Below are 21351 nucleotides of genomic sequence, written 5' to 3'. Positions count from 1 at the left end.
TAAGTGGACGCATGCCATTACCGTCTGTTAACAACATTACCATTCAGTTTTATTTTCAGTGCCATTTGCCGTTTGTTGCAACAACAAAAAAAAAACCTGAAGAATGAAAAAAAAAAAAATACTTGCTTTGTTCCGCACAAGGCATCATGTCAGTGTCATGAAAAATATTCCAGTCAGATGGTGAAACTTTCTAGTTAATGTCTGTCAAGCCAGTATTGCAGACCTCACCACTGTCGTGATAATAAATGGACTTATTTTATCTGTGTTATTACTACATTGTGTGGATTTTGTGATATGAAAACAAGTGTCTGTTCAGTTTCTGTGTTTTTCACGATGCTGGAGGTAGCAGCAATTGCATTGACTATTATCGAAGTAGAAATCATTTTTTCCTCAGTCAATCATCACATTAGTGCTGACATACTCTGGCAGTTTGTATTAAAAATGGAAGGCATATGAGGTTCAGCTTTTAATTACGTGGGGGGGGGGGAAATAAAGATTTGAAGAGGAGTTTGTGTAGTTTTTGTTCTTTTTTCTACATCAATTTCACATGAAAAGACCTCTGAAGAGTGAATATCTGCATTTCATAAACTAGACTTTAAGGATGCTACAGAGCAAAGGTGCTGTAGCTACTTCTTGATGTAATTCAAGACTCAACCTTGTTGATAATTTACATGCTAGATCGCTGATCACAAGTTTGACGAGTTTCTGAACTGCCGTATTTTCCCATCAAAGTTAAAACCATTTGATCATATTTTTTATGTAATTGACAATGTCTGTAAGCAATAAAGAAACATTTGAATCACAAAGACTCACAGCCTTAAAGCCATTTTGGAAAGAAGGATTTTTATTCAATACTGTTTAATGTAACATTTCACATGATCATGTAGTGTGAGTACAAACAAACTAATGCCAACAAGAGTGACTGAGATGGAGCATGTTAAATAATCAAAATGTACAGCTGTACCTACGAGATGTAACACTGTTGAGACTAAGAAGAGAGGGGTTATTCACATTAGACAGAAAAGGCACTTAAAAAATGTCATACAGATTAAAAAAAACAAAACAAAAACAAAAAAAATAAACAGACTTGTTGGAGGTAGGACAACTTGATGGACGGATTACAAGAGACAAACAAAAACATTTAAGAGTAAGATTAAAGCTGGAGATGTGTGAATCGGAACTCCTCAACCGCTCATCACCATACGGACGAGTTCTGACAGGACAGAAACAGAGAGAGACGACATCAGACTTCAATTGAAAAACAAGGATAACAGCTCCTCTCCATGTAGTGAAAAAAAAGGGGGGGGGGACAGGAAACGTTTAAAAGATTGCTTTAACCATCAAAAATATGGATTGTTTTTGTCTTGAATGTTCCTTTGTTTCCTTCTATTGTCACTGAAACCAAAAGTGATGTCACATGCAGGCGTTAGTCTGGGGAGATCAGTGACCAAAGCTGGAGAGAAAGGTTAAAGGTTAACAGAGAGCACCAGCATCATCTGAGGCCAAAGAATTAACTATTTATAAATGACGTTACGTGCTATGCTCTTTATTAAGACCTGCATAAACTGTCTTCATTTATTATTTACTGTGAAGATGAACATGAAGCCTCTGGGCTTCTGTAAGTCTGTCTGGATATCACTGAATTTCTTTTGTTATAAAAATGACATACAGACCGAAGAGATTTCCTCAGGGCTCATTTTGCTGTTCAGTACTTACTACAGTCTGCTTGTGTTCTGTAGTTTTTTTTTTAGGTGTTGTTCCACATACTCTGCACTTTTACCTTCATAGTTAATGCAGCCGTTGGCATCTTCGTGTCCTGCTAGAAGAGTCTCCACCTCCTCCTCAGTCATTTTTTCACCTTAAAAAACAGAAGAAATACTATATGCTGTACTTCTAAGAAGCAGGTGACAATGAAGTTACGGGAAAATGAGAAATGATCAAGGTTTGTGCGAAGCTGGTTTTGTTTTTGTATTGTTACCTAGTGTGGTGAGCACATGGCGTAGCTCGGCTCCCATCACTGTACCGTTTCCCTCCTTGTCAAAGACACGCAGGCCCTCGACGATGTCCTCAAAGGAGCCCTGGTCCTTGTTCTTGGCAATGGCCTGAAGCATGGGCAGAAACTGTTCAAAATCCAGCATCTTGTGGTTCATCTCTGCAGGTGAGAATGGAAACACAATGAATTTGCTTGTAGTTGGAAATGAATTGACAGTGGGCACTTCTGTGTGGAGGGGAGAAAGGATGCAACAGGAGTTAGAGAAACTCTCTTCCTTCCCACCAAAGGCAAAAAAAACACTGAGGCACAAAACCAGAATCTATTTAAAAATGAGAGCGTAAAGGGTTAAAAATCTACAGTATGCATGACTCAGTGTGTATTTGATGGGAAATATCTGTAAGTTGAACGCAACTTAATAATAAAGAGTCATGTGATAATAACCAGCCAATAAAGCAGCCGTGTGGCGCATATTCCCCGATGTTATCATGAGGGATTGTAGCAATAAGCACAACAACTGTGAGGAAAGGCCAATGACTCAGTCCATCTTGTTTTGTATCGTGTTAGCATAACCAACATTCTAACAAGACACTTTACGAAAGAGCAGGTGTTGACCGTACGCTATGTTGCATTATTTATAAAGACCCAACATGAGCACATCACTGAGCAACATTTAGCAAAGTCACAGTGGAAAGAAAACACTGCCTAAACCTCAATAATTATTTCAGTTGTTTTTTTTCTCAAATATGAAACTGACCTTCTAACTTGGGGTTTCCCAGAACCTTGAGCACCTCAGCATTGACAGGGTTCTGACCAAGGGCCCGCATGACATCACCACACTGGCTGTAGGTGATCTTTCCCTCACCCGTCCGGTCAAACAAGAGGAACGCCTCCTTGAATTCTGACATAGAGGCAGACGGGCATAGTTCAGACGTCAGCCGTTCATCACAGTAAAATAAATAGACATTACTAACAAACTTTGGAGACAAAAAAAAAAAACTAAACTTGGTTTTAACTGGAGAATAAAACCTGTCTTCATCACAGATTAAGAATGTATCTAAGAGTAGAGCTGATAATGTTGTCACATTACCCAAATCCAGTTACATTGCATTTATGAGCACGAGCAATCAAACATGAAGACCCTGATTATATGAACTGTTAAATATTATTAACAGTCCCAGAGCACTAACCTACAATGAATGTAGACTTACAAACTGTGAAGGACACATGGATTAGGATTGTCAAAACCTACTAACCTAATCTCTAAACCGCCTTGTCTAAAAAGACAAAATACCTCAAATTTATTTTTCTGTTGTTTAATTCTGTACATAGTCAACAATGTCTGGAGATTAGTCGGTCGGGAAGTGCCATTAAAAGTTACTTCTAACCAGGGCAGCATTTAAAAATCCAACTCGTAGTAGCAACAGATCAGATCGATTTTATGGCACAGAGTACAGTTATTCTCAGAAAATTTCCACAAGAATCTCAAAACACAAGCTGTCAATATTACTGCTGACGTGCAGTATATGTGAAATGCACGTGTCCATCAGCATGCAGATTCACAAAGAGGCTGTGCCAAACATGAAAAGTTTAAGTAGTATATAGTAGTTAGTTTGTCATCGCCGTGTTGACAAAAGACACGAGTAACACATTGTACACAATTAAACAGTTTTGTTTTGGGGGTTTTTCCCCCCAGATAGATGCATCTCTTGAAGACGCTGCAAGGGTTCAGTTGCAGCTAAACCGTGAAATAATAACAGGGGAACCCCCCTCAGTTTATCAGACGTGAACTCACCCATGATCTGGTCCTCAGTGAAGTCAGACTGGTTGAAGCAGGCACGGTTAAAAAGCACAGGGGGATAACAAGTAGGTTAGATGCTACTGGCGGACAGCATTAGTCTGATTAATACTCCATTAGAGCTAACGCACAGTTAAAAAGGCTTTACAAACACTGAGGCTAGCTGGTGATGGGATGAGTGAAGCAGGCCAGCAGGGATAACGCGGCTAGCTTAACCTTAACTAGGTTAAATGTTAGGTTAAAGCCATCGAAAGACGAACAATGCATTGCACACTTTAATTAAAATCTAATAAAACCAACTCATTCAGTCATTTCAACATTGTAAAGACTTACCATATCTGTTTAGGTAAGGGTGGCAGACGGGCGCGGGTGTCGTATCTTCCCTAAGCTAGGAGGATGACAGAAACTACAAGCTCCAGCGTCATAAATCATTGATGACGTAGACAAAACGGCTGCAACAGCCAATCACAGGCGTCGACTTCACAGTTGCATTGCTGGCATTTTTGTGCGTAGGAAGCTGCAGCTTTAGGGCACCCTTAAAATACTAAACACTAGCTATTTAGCTGTTAACATAGAGAATTGTGCCCTATTTGAAAGCATTCAACAGTTTCAACTTAAAATAACGAAAAAATAATAATTTTCGTTTGCAGGCTCAACAAAACACCACTCGCCAGAAACTCATGCTGCAAAAGGCACCTAGATAGACTGATAGTGGTAAACGGAGACCTTAGATTATAACTCAAGTTAACACAGTCAGTAATGTGTTAAAAACATTTCTCAGCCTTGTGTCAAACATTCCTAAACATGACTTTCTTTATCATTTATAATTATGCATAAGGAACTCAGATAATGAAACTTGTTACAGTTTTGTTTCACCCAACAGGTTACCTGATTAAGTGGATATTTATTGAACACAAACAATATTTGTATTCATAATGCTTCCAACAAAACTCCTTAAAATATACATCTCTGCAGTTTACCTTATAATCGTAAAGCATTGATGATAATACACAGATTTCTTGCTGTTGCTTGTTTTATTTGTATCTTGTACCTCGGCACTGCAAATTGCAAATGAGGGTTCTCCCTCTATGTATTTCCGAGGATTTAAATAAATAAATGATAAGTTTAATAAAAAGTCAGGAGTTACGTTTTCAAAAAGAGAACCATTTTATTGTTATAATAGTTATTTCATCAGGCATCAGTCGAGGTATGCCAACATAGTCTGCTTTAAATTTATGACGTCACTGTTTGATTGAATGTGCATTTCATCTTCATATCACAACGAGACAAATAAAGAATCACTTGAGGTTAACAATGTCCCCTCCTTAGTTGGCCTCCTCATCGGTTCTCTCACCACATTGAAATCGGACAAAGTCCAGCACCCGAGCCTGTTGCCCCAGGAGGAATTGTCCCACTGTCCTGCTGGGGTCTCCGAGGAAGGTCTGAGGCAACAGGCGGGTCTCACTTTCGCCACAGGGCAGATCATCCATGTTCCCCAGGGACACAGGGGCTTCACCCACTATGTGCTGTCCCAACTTGCGTCCCAGAATATCCTGCTCTCCCTCCTTACCACCCTGAAATACAACCAGGGCACCATAGCGACCCATGGCCACCTTTGTCTGGCTGTTCACACCACCGTGTACGTATGAGCCAATGTCCCATTCAGGGGGGACACTCAGGGTCACCGCCCGCTTCACTGACATGTTCTCACCAAGACGACCTGAAATCAAAGTGGTTTTTATCAATTAATGGTTAAATATAAAGATTTCAGCAAAAACAACATTTTATTGGAGGTGGAGAAATGTTTTTGAGTTGTAAAATACATTTAAGTCATGCCTTCTGTTAGCACTGCAGGCAGTCAATGTCAGTCATTCTTATGTGAAAAAAACTTAACATAAACAATTACAAGCTCTTCTGTACACAGGATGTTTTAACAGTCCTGTGTCATAACACAAAGTTTTTCATTACTTCAGTGAATACAATATTTGATTACTGCAGAAATATATTAATGAAAAAACCTGGTGCGAACACAGGAGTAGAGTGGGTTTGAAAAGACAAATAGAGCAGTGTCACCTCAGGAATGAACATACCTATTGTTAGAGCCACCCGGTCTGCAAGTGAAGCTCCTTCATCCAGGCTGAGTTTGCAAACCTCATCGCCTGCCAGGACGCTCTGTAAACAAATTGGCACGAGCAGAATTTAAGTACGAAGGAAATAAGACTGACGTGTTTGGATATTACCCTTTTTTATGGAGACAGTGTAGCTTTATTTGAACAGAATTATTATTTCATGTTTCTATCAACATCAAGCCTCATGATTCATTTCACATTTAATAAAAGGTTGAACTTCTGCTTGCAGGAGGAAAAAATTAGTTAGAGTCATGGAACTCAGCAGGGTTTCCTACTTTCCCCTTTTTTGTTTGGCATGGATATTGAACCTCAGTGGTCTTCAGGTAGCATAAAATTGTCCTTGTACACTTATGATGTTTTACTTATTATCTCCCATCCTGACAGTTCTATCCCTCTTTTGTTAACCCTGCTAAATGAGTGTCAGATTAATGGGCTATTATATTGTGTTGGCTTTCCTAGAAAATATAAACTGCTGTAGCCAGACACTGTTTTGTCCCTGTTTACATAATAAATTAAATTAATTAATCCAATCAAACAATGAGAATTACACCTCCTGTCCTCACTGTATGGTCTCACCTTCACATATCCTCCTTTACTTTGAGTTTTGTTCTGGTGGTTCGCCAAGGAAGCAAAAGCTACTTCCTTCACCAGCTGTTGGAAATTCTCATTGCGGGCGACAAAGTCCGTCTCACAGTTAACCTGCACCAAGCAAAGAAGGAGAAAGCCAACACAATTCATAAAATCCTCATGTCCAACAAATCACAAACGAAAAACAATCAATTTAACACACGTTTATATTCCAGGAGATCTTGCTTTACCTCCACCATCACCGCAGTTTTATCTCCAATAAACAGCCCAATCAGACCCTCCTTGGCTTTGCGACCCTCCAGCTTGTTGGCTTTGCTCCAGCCCTCTTTCTGGGCCTGCTCATGTAGCCACGTCTCTGCCTGAGAGTTTTTAATGTACATCATTACATCACTGTTTCACACTTGGAGAGAAGGCAAAGAAAAAGCCCAGAGAGATGGGATTACCTGTGTGATGTCATTATCAAACTTCTCCAGGGCTTTCTTACAGTTAATAAATGTGTAGCCGGTGCTTTTCCGCAGTTTCATCAGGAGGGCTTTCTCAGCTGCCAGAAGGTGACAACCTGTGTGTAATGACCGGACATGCTGGCACATACCGACCTGAGGAAGACAGATAGAAGACAGGGTTAAATTAAATGTAGGATCACTTGAAAAAGCCCAGACTTAGGCCTACTTTGATTTTAATACACCGTCTCATGTACCATAACCTGCCTGAACAATGACGTTTTCAAGTTGTATATTCTAAATGTCAATTCAGTTTTAAAAAGTACTTAAAATGGCAAGGTAACTCGTTGAATTGACGTCACTTCTGATGGTTATAGAAAGTATTAACCAACACATCGTTCATGAGTGTTTTAACAGCTAACAGTGACAGTTCAGCTCGTCGGGGAAACTCTTAGATACGTGACAAAGTCAAGGATTCATGCGCTCACCTTTGCGATGTCTCTTACACATGCTTTAAATAAAAAGGTTAATGACATCTTTACAGTCTGTACAAGTGATGTGCCTTATGAAAGCTCAGAATGTCATTGAAATCCACGCTGTGTAAGGAAGCCGTGAAGGGGCAAAATTACTACTAAACTACGTAAGTTATTACTGCCCTCGACTGGACGGGAGTAAGACTACAGCTTTGTTTTTGAGGTTACGTCCATATGTTTGGATAATGAGCTCCTTCAGACTCAGACGACACCTGCATAAAATACACCATGAACAGAAAAACTCAAACAACCTGTCTGTCTGTCTGTCTGTCTGTCTGTCTGTCTGACATTGCGGAAATTAGAAATAACTGAGCTCTCCACTGACAAACAAAAAGTATCAAAAGTATTAAAGTAGGCTATTGAAAATGTTAGAAATAAAAACAAAATTATATTGTTCAACATTGCTCAAAGTTGCTTGAATACTTTGTTGGAAATACAACAATTTGGCCTACAAGAAAGCTAATTTGCTATCTGATGGAAAACGTTTCCCGGCCCTTTACAGTATGGTACAGTAACTGGGCAGCTCTTTTAGCAACAGGTTTTGTCAGAGGGATACAGCAGGTCTTTCCTTCCTGCTCCAGTCAGACTCTTTAACCAAACCTGCACCTGCTGGTTTAGTATAGTCACAGTAACATGTTAAAATTTTATATTCGCTCAAACTTGTGAACTTCCACTTGCAGGATCAATAAAATATCCATTATTATTGTATTTCTTCAGTTTGTTACTTTTAGTCTATCCCTCCTATTTATGACTGTAACACTGTAAATGTGTCCATTGTGTGGATAAATAAAGGCTTATCTTATCTTAACAAATGTTTTCCTTTATTCACTGTCTTTAACTCTGACCTAAACCCTAGTTAGTTAACTGTTTTCCATGAGAAAGTGCAATGCTGCTGTTCTTGGTCTACTGGAAAGACAGTCAGGTGTTTTACAAAGTCTCTTTTTAAAGCAACTTTCTGCCTCAGAAAAAATGTTTGCGTAACGTCAAAAATCAATATGCATCTTTGCTGGGTGATATTTGCAGTTGGAGCACGTGAGCTCAACATGAGCGCGGACACTGAGGCAGGTGAACAACTCTGTGTTATCTGTTATAAACCATGTGAAAAACAGCACCTGGTCTTAAAAAAAGCTCTTGCACTGTTACAGTATTTTAACAGACTTTATTAATATACCCCTACAATACAACTGGCTCAAAAATAAGTATTTAGCTTTATATCTTTTTCTTCGAATTACCTTAATTGTTCTGAAAAAGCAGTTGGCTGTCATTTTCAGTCTTCACACTTTGTGATGATTTAATCATGATACAGTAGATCAATGTTACAGTGTCAAATAGGTATTTTTCCCACCTTTTAAAACAAGGTCTTAATTTACAGGTCACTCATCAACTCTGTACACCATTTTTTAAAATAAGCAACTACGAAGTTTAACTGCATGTGAGGATACATTTTGTTCTCATGTTAAGATGAAGTAGTTGACCTCCTAATTTAGGGGCTGGATGAACTCAAAGTTAGGTTTGGATTGGTCAAGGTTAAACCTGCTATAAAAGGGAGCATGGTAAGAGTTGGAACACCTTGTTTTCAAGTTGCAGCTGAGCCGAGATGAAGGTCATTGCTGTCCTTGCACTTTTGGTGACCCTCTTTCACCAGGGATACAGCAGTAGGAGAAGTTTTCTGCTCTATTATAATCATACACTTTTATCGCTAAGTGGTTTATGTGAAAGCATGTTATAGCATTAAAAAAAGGATTTCCTGTCTTGTCTGTTCATCCTCAGACAGTCTGGACTCATGTGAGGGTCGCTGTGGTTATGGTACAGACAACGATTTCTCCTGTCAGTGTAACCCTTCCTGTGAGCGCTACAGAGACTGCTGCTCTGATTACAGTGAGATCTGTAAAGGTAAGTAATTATGTTGTTCTATAACTCAGCTCTTAATACACAGACATGCTTTTAATAAATATAATGCATACCACTTCATCATCTTCTAAAGTGTGTTTTCTCTCCTTCTAGCTGAAACCTCGTCTTGTAAAGGCAGATGTGACGAGAAGTACGACTCTGACAATAAGTGCCACTGCAACTCCAAGTGCACTCAGTACAACAACTGCTGCAGCGACTACAAAGACCTCTGTGACAGTAAGAACAGACCAAGACTCTGTCTTATATGCTTCTAGCTTCCCTCTGTGTGCACTACTTCTTTTGAACAGCTACTGTGCTCATGCAACACCTGTTCTCTTTCACATTGTACACGCTGAGACCACACTTAAAGCCCCCTGACACTGGACTGTAAAAAATTATTTTCTCCAATGACAGCACTCAAGATGTTTCCTCTTAACTTTCTTGGTTTCTGTTGGAAGCTTGATGGGTTGTAATTGTAAAAATCAGTTCATGATTTATCTTGCTAATCATTGCAGGGTCTAGAATCAACTGACTAAACTACCCAGTTGTTTTTTTTTTGTTTTTTTTTAATTGATAAGCGTTAAAACCATCAACATCTTGACTTTCTAATGAAGTAAATGCTGCTTATATTTAGCTAACTAAAAATGGAGGATGAGCCAGTAGCCCCTCACAATCTTTTATCTGTGGTGGAAATTTGTTGCAAGATTATGTGCCTCTAACAGAACTTTTGACTTATTTCAGTTCTACGCCTCGGTACATTAGTCTCATCTAGTTTGTGCTCTTGAATTTATCCTCCTGTTTTGCTTTTTTATTTAAGTTGTATTTTGAATTCGGGAGTTTAAATAGCAAATTAGTATTTTTATATTGTAGGATTTCTGAATTCTTCTTCCATAAACTGTTGACCTGTGCTGTCAATGTCTCTTTGTCCAATCTTCGTCTAGTATATGACCTGCAGGTGTCACTGTTGTATTCTATACAACACTTTGAAAGCAATAAAGGGTCCAGTCCTTCCTCTTTCTGCTGTAAGAAAAGGGTGAAGCACGTTATCCTTCATCTAGGAAAAAGAAGTAATAATGTAATATCCGCCCAAATGTGGAAAACATCCTTAATCAGAGGGATTTTCGTTCCTATCAAAAAGTAATTTTCTGATGTAAACATCAAATTAATGTTAGGGCTGATTGAGGTGAATCACAGCTGAATAAATAATATTTCTATGTTTGAATACACTGATCGCACTGTCTCTGTGTATCTTGTACACAATCTTAATCTGAAAAAAACAAACGACATATAGCTTGAAAAGAAATGTTGCAAGCAAGTACAAGTGCTTCACAACTTTGCTTAAGTATTGTCGTACTTGGGTAAATTTACTTTCAATTCTTAAAAACCTTCCATCACTGGTATTACCACTTGTGCTAATATACAGAAATACTTTAATCAGTACAACAGGTTAACAAAAGAAACATGAATAATGCATGAATTGTGTTTGTGTATATGTGATTATGTATAGATAATGGAGGAGGTGGAAGTGATGTGATCACTGATGCTGAGATCAAGAGTCTCTCTGAGACACTCTTCGCTCTGGATTCAAACAAGGCTTCAGCCTCACAGCTGATCATTGACCCTCAGGCTCTGGTGCACGACTCTCAGACAGGCTCCCAGTCTGACCTCTCCTCAAGAGTGTGAGAAACAATATGTTCATGACTACAAGTCTCTGCCTTTGTATTTGCTTACTAATAATCTTGACGAATTAACATGTTTCTGTCTCTATTGGTGTTTGTCTTTGTGTTTCCAGGTTGTTCAAATACCTGGATGAGGAGACTCTGTTTTCCAGACCCACATACGCCGCTCTGCTGGCTGTGCTGGACAACTACAACAGGATGACGGGACAGACGGAGAACATGAGTTCTCAGCAGCTGGCTGAACAGTACACCTTCCTGAAAGAGACTATGTCCAACACTGAGCTGGGCAGAGAGCTGTTTGCTTTCCTCTACACCAAGGGTAACTGCGGGTCCATGCTGAATATTTCATCCTGACATTTGTTCCTTGTCTACACACATTGTCGTCTGATAATACTTGGCCGAGGATTTGAAACGGTCATGTGTGTCACAATTTAACTGCAAATGCGAAAGATTTACTTGTTTCAGAAGTAAATCAATTATCAGCAGTTTCTGTTTGCATGTCACCTTTAACCTATTTATCTCAGCTGACTGTATGAAATAATTAGACATGTTCTTGACCTTTAAAAAAAGAAGCAAGTGCAGAAGTTCCTTAAATCTGAACTTTTGGGTGAGTAATTTAAGACTGCACTAGTTCTAAAAAATAATAATAAAGAAATTAGATGAGGAAATAGCATACCCTTTGCATAAATATTTTGTTTATGCATAGGGTTGATTCTTTTTATTTTCTTTCTTTTATTTTTTTATATTTTGGATTTGCTTGGAGAGCTACTTATTGAGGGCCTGCGAGCTACCGATTGCTTGCGAGCCCCGAGACCCCTGCTCTATATCCATAACAGCCATTTCTATTTTTTTAAATGTATTTTATTCTGTATTCCCAGGTGTCTATGCATCAGAGGAAGAGTTTATTAATGATCTGAAGATGATGTGGTTTGGTCTGTACTCCAGAAACAACAACAAGATGGACTCAAGCGGGTTTGAACACATCTTTGCAGGTTAGGCAGGAGCAGGTTTCGAAAAAGCATCACGTGTTTGCAAAAAAAAAAATTCTCATAATGCTAATAAGGAATAATATTATTTGAAAGGTGAGGTCAAGGGAGGAAAGGTGTCTGGTTTCCACAACTGGATCCAGTTTTATCTTCTGGAGAAAAGAGGGAAGCTGAACTACTACAGCCACAGCTTCAATGGGCCTGTAAGCAACCACAGTACACAACTCAATGTGTTGACTATGTTTTATGCTCAATATGCACATGTATTTCTTTGAACTGCTTTCAGTGGACCACCTATCCTGATGTCCTGGGAATGCAGTTCAAGTGGGATGGTTACTACAAACAGGTCGGCTCTGCAGTGATTGGCTGCAGCCCTGAGTTCGACTTTGCCTTGTACAGCCTCTGCTACATCACTCGCCCGGGAAAACAGTGGGTATATTTACATGTCTTGCAATATTTTTTATTTATTGTTTGAGTTTTTCTGTTCATGGTGTATTTTATGCAGGTGTCGTCTGAGTCTGGGAGGGAAGGAGCTCATTATCCAAACATATACCTGGGATAATTCTTCATATGGTAATGGGAAGAAGTTCATCGGCTCTGCCTTTCCTGCCACCCCCAGAAACTAAAGCTGCTGTCTGCAGAAACTCACATAGGAGTCTGTTTGGTTTCCACAACATAAAGCCTTGAAAATATGGTTCTGCGTACAATTTAGCAGAAGAAAGTTCAAAATCTGTTAAATTCATTCCTAAAATGTTTTAATAAAACAATTCCAAAAATCTGTCAAACAAAATGTGGCTCTTTCTGACACATACAGTTGCATAATAAAACAAAATACCAGACAGTTGATTATTTGAAGTGTAACCTTTTCACAGAACAAGGGAATGTGGTGCTCTCCCAGGGGCAGGATCAAGCTGTGCCTAATTGTGCAAGAAATGGGCCTTTACACGGCCTGAGAGGGCACAATACTGACACCAGCCTGTGAGTGGTAAGAGCATGTGTGCATATAACACAATTGCTTATTGTCTTATAAGGTAGCAAAACAAAACAAAAAACTAAGCGCCGTATTTTATATAAACTACAGAAACAAAAAGACATTAACAGATCATGTTCTGCTTGACCTGCTTCAAACAGTGGCCACCAGCTAAACCTGTTCTTATCAGCTGTCTATAAAGCTGCGGGTGTAACTCCCCAGTGTGTGTGTGTGTGTGCCTGTTTGAATTGGTGCATCTTTATATTGTGAGTGTGTGTCCAGCTGGGATGGGGGTTGATTTTACTCTTTCACTCATCCAGGGTGACTAACAGGATAAATGTGGGTCTGCCGACAGAACAGGGGGACACACTTGCAGCCCTGTTTGAAGAGAATATTACTGGAGACGGATCTGCCATTGATCCCATTGTCCACTAGTCTGTGTGCATTCATGCAAAAACAAGCGCACAAGACCAGTCACTCTGAAGGAAAATGCAGCCTTCAGCGTTTCATCTGATTTGCGCCTCACATGCAGCAGCACGACAATAAAGTCAGCTCAGAGAAGAATTTCTCACTATTTTGTCAGACTATATTACATTTTCTGAGCTGGTGACTCCAGAAATTAGAAGAGTAAATCTTCTCTCTTTTCAGTGGAGCCCTTTTAAAAGCCCCAGTGGAATCAAATTAAATCACAGTGGGGCAAATAAAAGAAAAAAAAATTCAATTGTGTCTTTTGTCGCTCACACAACTTCATAATCGAATTATAGCTGGCCACCCGCCAGCGTATCCTCGCATCTCCCCCAAAAGAGCTCCTCCTGGCAGATCTCGTGAGCCACCTGACTTTTGTTTTGTAATTATATTATCCCGCTCTCTCTTTAGCGTGTTGTGGCTAATGGCTGCGCGGGCTAGCCCAGCTGCACATGCAGAAACAAAGCTGCTTATGGGGCCAGACAATGGACCTGTGGAAAAGGGACGCCTGAAGGCGGTCAGCCAATGAGCACACACAACAGGGGGTCGACAGAGGGTTTAGGGAAGGGTTAAGGGGGTTTAGGGGTTCGGGCAGAGGAGAAGTTTCTGTTTTATCCATTAGTAGGGTCCATCAATGAGGTGGTAAGGAGGACAAATGGTCAATATCACCCCTGTCCCCTCTGGGTTGGTAATGGGCTGGAGGGAGGTTCAAGTTTGGCTTAGATGCTAGCCATTTCTAAAGTTGATGGGGTAGTGTGAAATGCAGAGCTACGTTCATTCTCTGGAGTTTTTTGTGCTCTCTCCAAACAATTTGATGACCTATATTGTCAATGCCTTTACCAATCGCATACATTTGGATGTTTTTGTAGACAATGGCAGCAAAAGAAACCTTTATGGTTGGTTAAAGTAGAGTTGTTTTTTTGATTAGGTTTTTACATAACTTTGTAGTAAAAGTATATCCAAGGAGCATTTTGAATTGCTGCACATGCCAACCATCATCCATTCAGCTCTCCAGACACAAACACAAGCACACACACAGTAACATGCACACATTCCTCACACTGCTGTGTTGATATCTCTCAGAGGACTCCCAGTATGACAGATGGACCAAACCCACTTTTCCCCAACTGTCACAGAAACTCTGGGGATTCAGAGAAAGGTCATGTTTGTGTGTGTACTGAAGTGAAGTTTTATCCATCCTTCATATTTTATAATATTTAACTAAATCCCATATAGCTATCACACCTAGAGGACATGCTGAGTGAGCTGAGCAGCCAGTGGAGGATAGATGAGCATCTGAGCCACACACACATTAAAACAAGAGATAAGTGAGAAGGCCATCTGCAGCAGGACTTCATCATGTGCGGTCAGCACTGAGGGACTTGGCGACATCATGGCATACATACAGTGTGACTCTTGGGCATCACTTGTAGAACATAAATATTGGGTGATATCCAAAGTGGGTCAAACTAAAAATAAAAATAATGAAGAATACAAAAGAAAGGAGAAAGTAAGGACACCAACTTGGCAAATAAGAATGTAACCAATACCACATTTTTAAATGGAACACATAGAATTGCTTATTTTAGTGTCATATAAGCGTTGTATGAGTGTATGCAAAAGGGACACGAGAGCTCAGCAATAAAACTCCCTTGCTAGTTCCACTCTGGGGATGATCCGACTCGGCTATTCCCATTTCAGGCTGCAGGTGTGCAATAGGAAAGGCAGAAACCCGGGGGGAGGAGGTGGTTGACCTCCGAATGAGAAGCTCATAGTTTGAGTTAGCAGATTACATTCCAATAGACCTCTACTTCAGTGCATGTGGTGCTCAGTTTCCAAATCATGGATATTCTCTGTCACCATGTTCTCTGACCGGAAGTAATTTCTGTCAACAAGACGTTCTTTTTCATGCAGAATATGTGTGTGGATTCTTACTTTTACACATTTGAGTCAGTGTCTGTATTAACCCTATTAAATCTCTTTGACACATTATCTTCAGTTCATTGTGAAGCATTATCATATTAGTAATTTTATAACTAATTAAAAGTAAGCGAAACCTTGTGTATTTTTCATATTTTCAGTATTTAGATTTTCCTGTCTTGCTTTATTTTGTCGCATTCTTCCCAGTTGCTGGTTGTTTCCCTTGTGTGTTTCTTTATTTTAATGTTTCCTATTTTAGTTTTTAATTATGTCTGTCTTCCCCTAACCATACTGTTGTATTTCAATCCATGAGTCATTTAAGAAGGAAACATGTTTCAGCTAACACACTGCTGTGACTGACCAATCAGAGCCGTTCAGCACTACAGGGGCTAAATGCTCTGTCAAAAGTCCCTGGACCTTCAGAAAGTATATAACCCCTAACAGGGTCTTTTTTTTACGGGTAAACTTCTACCCCAGAACTATATTTTTACCCTGGTAGATCTGGTGGAAATGCACGTAGTTCCTCAAAAAGTCCATAGTTCTGGAGTATAGTTCCTCCGGTCGAAACGGGACTTATGATGACACAGCAATTAGCATATATTGTAAAATACCAAAGCTTATACATTTAGGATGCTCATTAATGTATTCAAGAAGGTATTTAAGAACAATCTTTTCTGATTACAATTTTGAGTGGGTTCAGTGGAAGTGGTCTGGAAAATGATGTAAGCTTGTACATAGTGTATCATCATAGTCCTACCTGGTTCTTATTGCTTATTTTATTGCTTATTTGATCTCTATTCTAATTCATTTTTACATTCTAGAATTATTTCTATTCTTTCTATTTGTGTTTTGCGTCTGAGATCAAAAGCATCAACCGAATTTCTCCCTGAATGATAAAGTATTTCTGATTCTGATTAAGCATTGAAGTCTCTTAGTCTTGATGATGACAGGGGACTTGAGCTGGTCCAAGCCCAACCATGAAAAGATGTAACTTTCTAATGCTGCTGACATATTGCAGCATAGAGAAAAACTTTTTTTTTTTAACATAATGGGTTTCAACACCTAGTAAATATTTTGCATAAACAGTTATTATTTAATATATTTAATGTCAGAATTTACTTGTGATACCTTTATTTAACATTGATGTGTTTTAAAATTGCACTTGCTTACAGGAAGTGAGTTAATCTTCCTCTACGCAGTTAACCTATAATTACAATGATGCCCTGCATTACATAAAAACTCTGAAGGCATGGACCTACATCCTTCAGAGTGAAGAAGCCACATAATGAGTCCCAGAGAAACTTTCTCTCCGTCTGGTCGGAGCTGCCCCAGGGTGGGATGAACTTGTTCAGCAGCCTGCGAAGGACAGGATGACTAGAAAAGGGGATGGAGCAAGCACCTGCTCACATGCAACTTCAAGCTGTCACATATAGTTAAGCTCAGCCTACTGAGCGCGTCTCTTCCTCCGCTCAATGCGAACGTGTTGCGGATTTGGCGGCCATCCTCGGGACGCAACAAAGGCCTGGGCCTCTCCTGTTTGTCTCTCTATCTCTCTCTCTCTCTCTCTCTCTCTCTCTCTCACACACACACACACACACACACACACACACACACACACACACACACACACACACACACACACACACGCGCGACACACGGGCCGGCCACGCGCGAGCTCAACAGCGTCAACAGAAATTGGATGGGAGGATGGGGAGGAGCTTAAACTTGGAGGTTAAAACCCAGAGCCCCTGCAGAGTGACCCACGCTGAGACTCTGTGGGACAGGTCTGCGCAGGAACACACCAAGGGACTTCTCCACATTGACGTAACACAGAGAGACCAAACAGCCTACAAGAGCACTTCATCCGGCACACATCCTGAGAGGCTCGCGAGATAAAGCTCCTCGGGTAAGTTTTAGAGTAATTCATGTAAAGTTTTTATGGCGTCTGTCTCTTATCAGGCAAACAGAAAATCATTTTTACATTTTTGGTCCAACATTAATTCATTTTCAGGTTTTGGCAAAGCGTATATTTTAGCAAAAATCTAGAGTGACTGAAAAGCCTATATTTTATCCATTTTAAAATCGAATGACTTATTTAATGTGCTTTTGCCTAGACAACAGAACTGCTACGCAAGCAAGTGACTCGGGGTAAAACATTAATATTTCTGTGCAAATGTCTGAATTCAATTCCCTCTGAGTCGTCTGTCACTGATCTCGGGCCGTCGATCTTTCATTTAATCCCATGGTAGCCTTCATCCACGGAGCAAATCCTGCGATGGCCCAGATTGAAGTGCTGTCGTGGCTTTACCAGTTCACAAGATAACCGGGATTACCCTAAAAGAGAGGGAGGGGGTATTCTACATGATAATTAATAAATGTAAGGCGTATTGTAATATATATAGGCTAGTCCTAGAACGTGTAAAGTAAATTTTTATTGGTTTTGTCAGCAGCAACACCTGTGACAAGAAAAGTGCGAGACAGAAAGGAACTGTCCAGTGCTGAAACTGTCCATCTGTTTTGGGTGCTGCTGACTGTACTAATTCATAAAATACCCTGGTTGGTTTTTAACATTATAGTAGGCTACAAAAACGTAACCTCTCTGGCTTCAGGTTGTTGATTGTAGAAGTGCCAAGCACCCCTCAAATGCACCACTCCTAAGAGCACAAAAAAGAAGGGCCCAAAATTTGTTATTATTAAGATACAAAAAACCAACAAAAAAACCCAACATTTTGGTTCTTAAAATTCTAAAATAGTAATAATAATCATTACAATGCAGTTCAATGTGAAGATTGTTTGAATCATGGAAGACAAACTAAGATTCCATTTGTTGTGGTGAAGCAGATATTTAAGAAAACTATTAAAGAACAAATTATTATACACAGCTGTAAAATTAAACATATATGTTGTCTTGTTTCTACAGTACAATGATGATCAAGCCCTATGCGAGACAAGGCGAGGAAGAAGATGTGGTCAGTCCTCTGCAGTGGATGGATGGAGACATGAGCTCACCTGATGGAGAAGCATCTGGCTCGTCACACCACTTCCGAGCTGGAGGAGCAAACCAACAGACCAGAGAGTTGGGGAGCGAGGATGCAGAGGAAGACGAGGAAGAAGAGGAAGAGGAACAGGAGGATGAAAACGGGTCCAAACGACGAGGTCCCAAAAAAAAGCGCATGACCAAGGCCCGTCAGGAGCGGTTCCGTGCGAGGCGGGTAAAGGCCAATGCCAGGGAGCGTTCACGTATGCACGGTCTGAACGATGCATTGGAGAACCTACGTACCATCATGCCCTGCCACTCCAAAACTCAGAAACTGTCTAAGATCGAGACTCTACGACTCGCCCGTAACTATATCTGTGCTCTGTCTGAGGCCCTGGAGGGAGGTTTGTCCACAGAGAGCAGGGCCTTCATGGACACACTGTGTAAGGGCCTCTCTCAACCCACCTCAAACCTGGTGGCTGGCTGCCTGCAGCTTGGATCATCTCCTGTCGCTGGAATGAGACCTGAAGACAGACACAGGGTCCGCGTAGCACCTACTTCTCTGAGAAGCATGGTGAGCTACTCCTCCCCGGGTCTGCCAAGTCCACCATACGGCACCTTTGACTCTGCTCACCTTCTCCACCTGAGGGCCATGAAAGGAGGAGTGTACGAGAATCACTCACCTAATGAATACAATGCTAGTGGTGTGGGGACCCCTCCATACGACGGGCCCCCGACACCCCCCCTGAGCATCAGCAGCAACCTAGTGCCCAAGCAAGAGACCTCACCCCACTACCCACCCGGACAGCACTACTCCTCCTCTGTGGAGCAGGGGCTGTATCAGACTCAGCCTGGATACGACATACACTCAGAGGGGACGTATGACTCCTACCATGCAGCACACGTGCCCCCCCGACAGATCACCTCTGTGTACAGAGACTGAGACAGAAGAGGAGGGTCGTCTCTGCTCGAGCCATCAGTACAACCTGACTGATCATCTTCTTCTTTGTGAACACTGATGGACTTATAGCTGATGGATGATCCCAAAAATAATGCTTGATGATGACCTGTTGAATAAAAGTGGTCTGTTTACATGTGTGGTGCATTTAGACTAGCACTGCTAAACAACTGTTGAAATTACAAAAAAAAACTTGACCTAAAGGGAAACACTCCCAAATCTGATTACCAAATGAATAAAGGACCTGCAGGGCCGAGACAGGATGACTTTGACCAGACGTCCCATTGTTGTTATATAAGCACTTCTGGATTAGTTTTGACAACATCGGATATTTGAAACAAATGTAAAGTATTTCTATTTATTCTCTTATTTAATACAGCGTATATTGACTATTTGTTCTGATGTGCAGGTATGTGTCTCATTCTGTATATAATATTTGTGGCAGAGGATTCTCTTTGTTTCCTAAAAAGTGTTATAATTTATCTCACGTTTCTTTAGTGTCCACTGTTTCTCTGTTGTTTGTTACATCATGTACCCATATAAAGAGGTAGCTGTCCTAGAACAATGTAGCTGATCTGTGTTTTTTACCGAAGCAAAATGATTTCATGAAAAAAACGTTGAAAAAAAAAGAACGCAAAGTGAGTGTGACGAAGCAACAGTATTGTTCTCAGGTAAAAACATTTCTTATTTTTGTCTTTTTCTTTCGTATGTCATTAAAAATGTCCAAACATTTCAATGAATCCTTCACTTCCGTGTGTGACATCAGCACAGCATAAACATCACCAGTTATCCTGTTTACTCGCTACTTTGTTTCTCAATTCTCTCCCCAGATCTCGTGGTTTATCTGCACTAATCCTCTGGCCGTTGTTTAATGAAAGGTTAGATGTGGGAGGCAGGACTGTAAGATAAACATTTATTATTCACATGGCTGCACGGCAATGCAGGCGTTCTTCTTCATCGATAGTAAAACAACACAATAACTCCACACTCAAATAAATAATGAACACATTTAGATCCTTTACCTTTCATGAAAACACAACAATTAAGAAAAAACACATCGATGTAAAAGTTAAATAAAGATAAATAGGGGTTTTCTTTTGATGGAGAGACAATGAACAAGCCAAGAAATGACCACAAGTGGAAAAGAGAAAGTAACACTAAAAAGATTATCTGACTGAAGCCTGAAGACATGCCCCTCCAAAAAAAAGTGACAACAAAAACAAAGGTCTGATCTAAGAGTAGCCACTTCTGGTGATTCATGGCCATACTGTTCAGTGTGAAGGCCACCCACTGAGAGGTCAGTTAGAGGGGTCACAAAGGTCACACATGGTCACAGCTCACTGGTGGGAATGGTTTGAAAGCATCATGGCCGCCACTTTTAAAATCTATTTCATAGTGAAACGATTAATTCCATGTTCACAGCACTTTCTATTTAGAACAGTGAGTGTTTGCTAAGTATGATGTTTGAGGTTATATTATGGATAAAATGCTTTTAATCCTGATAAACATGCCGATGAACATCCCACGCTTGACCTGCACTGGGAGAAATATATCACTTTGTTTTTGCAAGGATTAGTATAAGCCTGTGTGTGTGTGTGTGTGTGTGTGTGTGTGTGTGTGTGTGTGTGTGTGTTTCTGCTTGTAGAAAATTCGTACTTTTAACCAGCATCTAACTTTGAATGGGCCGGATGAATAACAAAAACTCTCTGCTATCTGAAGGCAAACACTCCTTAGCAGAAGATTGGATAATAGATATGTGGGATGTCCTGTATCAATCCAAATGGTAGATGATAGTAAGATAATGGCCCAATGTTGTTGGAGGACAAAAGACTTCAAATTTGAAAAAGACAATTTTGCGCCAAGACAAATGAACGGCTGCAACCACTTTTGACTTCTGACCCCTCTGACCATGACTCCTGATCCAGATGAGCCTTTATACCTCCTGTGCCATTCAGAATGTATCTATAATTCAGACCTTTTATTCAATGAAGTACTCCCTTCAGCATTCTGAGCATATAATTTCCAAAT

General features: G+C 40.3%; 4 protein-coding genes across 4 annotated transcripts; 2 read left to right on the top strand and 2 right to left on the bottom strand.

Moving 5' to 3' along the window:
* Window positions 1–824: 824 nt before the first annotated feature.
* On the bottom strand, window positions 825–4214 carry myl6 (myosin, light chain 6, alkali, smooth muscle and non-muscle). Its single transcript, XM_079342167.1, has 6 exons — window positions 4122–4214; window positions 3786–3813; window positions 2748–2891; window positions 1979–2152; window positions 1781–1858; window positions 825–1213 (listed from the first exon to the last, which is right to left on the bottom strand). Exons 1-6 carry the CDS (start codon window positions 4122–4124, stop codon window positions 1185–1187), a joined length of 456 nt encoding a protein of 151 aa, XP_079198293.1. The 5' UTR covers window positions 4125–4214; the 3' UTR covers window positions 825–1184.
* Window positions 4215–4936: 722 nt separating this feature from the next.
* On the bottom strand, window positions 4937–7588 carry tsfm (Ts translation elongation factor, mitochondrial). The gene is made up of 6 exons (XM_079342376.1): window positions 7434–7588; window positions 6949–7101; window positions 6736–6864; window positions 6494–6616; window positions 5879–5960; window positions 4937–5508 (listed from the first exon to the last, which is right to left on the bottom strand). The coding sequence occupies exons 1-6, from the start codon at window positions 7479–7481 to the stop codon at window positions 5114–5116; spliced, it is 930 nt and encodes a 309-aa protein (XP_079198502.1). The 5' UTR covers window positions 7482–7588; the 3' UTR covers window positions 4937–5113.
* Window positions 7589–9055: 1467 nt separating this feature from the next.
* endou (endonuclease, polyU-specific) lies at window positions 9056–12823 on the top strand. The gene is made up of 9 exons (XM_079342367.1): window positions 9056–9133; window positions 9249–9371; window positions 9483–9605; window positions 10876–11047; window positions 11161–11366; window positions 11926–12039; window positions 12130–12236; window positions 12320–12462; window positions 12539–12823. The coding sequence occupies exons 1-9, from the start codon at window positions 9076–9078 to the stop codon at window positions 12657–12659; spliced, it is 1167 nt and encodes a 388-aa protein (XP_079198493.1). The 5' UTR covers window positions 9056–9075; the 3' UTR covers window positions 12660–12823.
* A 4359-nt stretch (window positions 12824–17182) lies between these two features.
* LOC306823018 (neurogenic differentiation factor 4-like) lies at window positions 17183–20055 on the top strand. The gene is made up of 2 exons (XM_079342384.1): window positions 17183–17294; window positions 18309–20055. The coding sequence occupies exon 2, from the start codon at window positions 18313–18315 to the stop codon at window positions 19306–19308; it is 996 nt and encodes a 331-aa protein (XP_079198510.1). The 5' UTR covers window positions 17183–17294; window positions 18309–18312; the 3' UTR covers window positions 19309–20055.
* Window positions 20056–21351: the final 1296 nt, after the last annotated feature.

Source organism: Symphodus melops (assembly GCF_947650265.1).
Source record: "Symphodus melops genome assembly, chromosome: 4".
In the NCBI taxonomy this organism is placed as follows: Eukaryota; Metazoa; Chordata; class Actinopteri; order Labriformes; family Labridae; genus Symphodus; species Symphodus melops.
This window is presented reverse-complemented; position numbering and strand designations above follow the sequence as displayed.

What these genes read in the sequence shown, in the direction of transcription:
- myl6 (XM_079342167.1), bottom strand. An exon ending in CACTGAGGACCAGATCATGG is followed by an intron (nt 2,892 to 3,785) that starts GTGAGTTCACGT and finishes CCTCTATGTCAG; the next exon opens with AATTCAAGGAGGCGTTCCTC. An exon ending in CCATGTGCTCACCACACTAG is followed by an intron (nt 1,859 to 1,978) that starts GTAACAATACAA and finishes CTGTTTTTTAAG; the next exon opens with GTGAAAAAATGACTGAGGAG.
- tsfm (XM_079342376.1), bottom strand. Translation starts at nt 7,481, where the DNA reads ATGTCATTAACCTTTTTATTTAAAGCATGTGTAAGAGACATCGCAAAG. An exon ending in GTAAAGGAGGATATGTGAAG is followed by an intron (nt 5,961 to 6,493) that starts GTGAGACCATAC and finishes ATTTGTTTACAG; the next exon opens with AGCGTCCTGGCAGGCGATGA. An exon ending in CCGGGTGGCTCTAACAATAG is followed by an intron (nt 5,509 to 5,878) that starts GTATGTTCATTC and finishes CTTTGATTTCAG; the next exon opens with GTCGTCTTGGTGAGAACATG.
- endou (XM_079342367.1), top strand. Translation starts at nt 9,076, where the DNA reads ATGAAGGTCATTGCTGTCCTTGCACTTTTGGTGACCCTCTTTCACCAG. An exon ending in TGCTTTCCTCTACACCAAGG is followed by an intron (nt 11,367 to 11,925) that starts GTAACTGCGGGT and finishes CTGTATTCCCAG; the next exon opens with GTGTCTATGCATCAGAGGAA. An exon ending in GCCACAGCTTCAATGGGCCT is followed by an intron (nt 12,237 to 12,319) that starts GTAAGCAACCAC and finishes AACTGCTTTCAG; the next exon opens with TGGACCACCTATCCTGATGT.
- LOC306823018 (XM_079342384.1), top strand. Translation starts at nt 18,313, where the DNA reads ATGATGATCAAGCCCTATGCGAGACAAGGCGAGGAAGAAGATGTGGTC.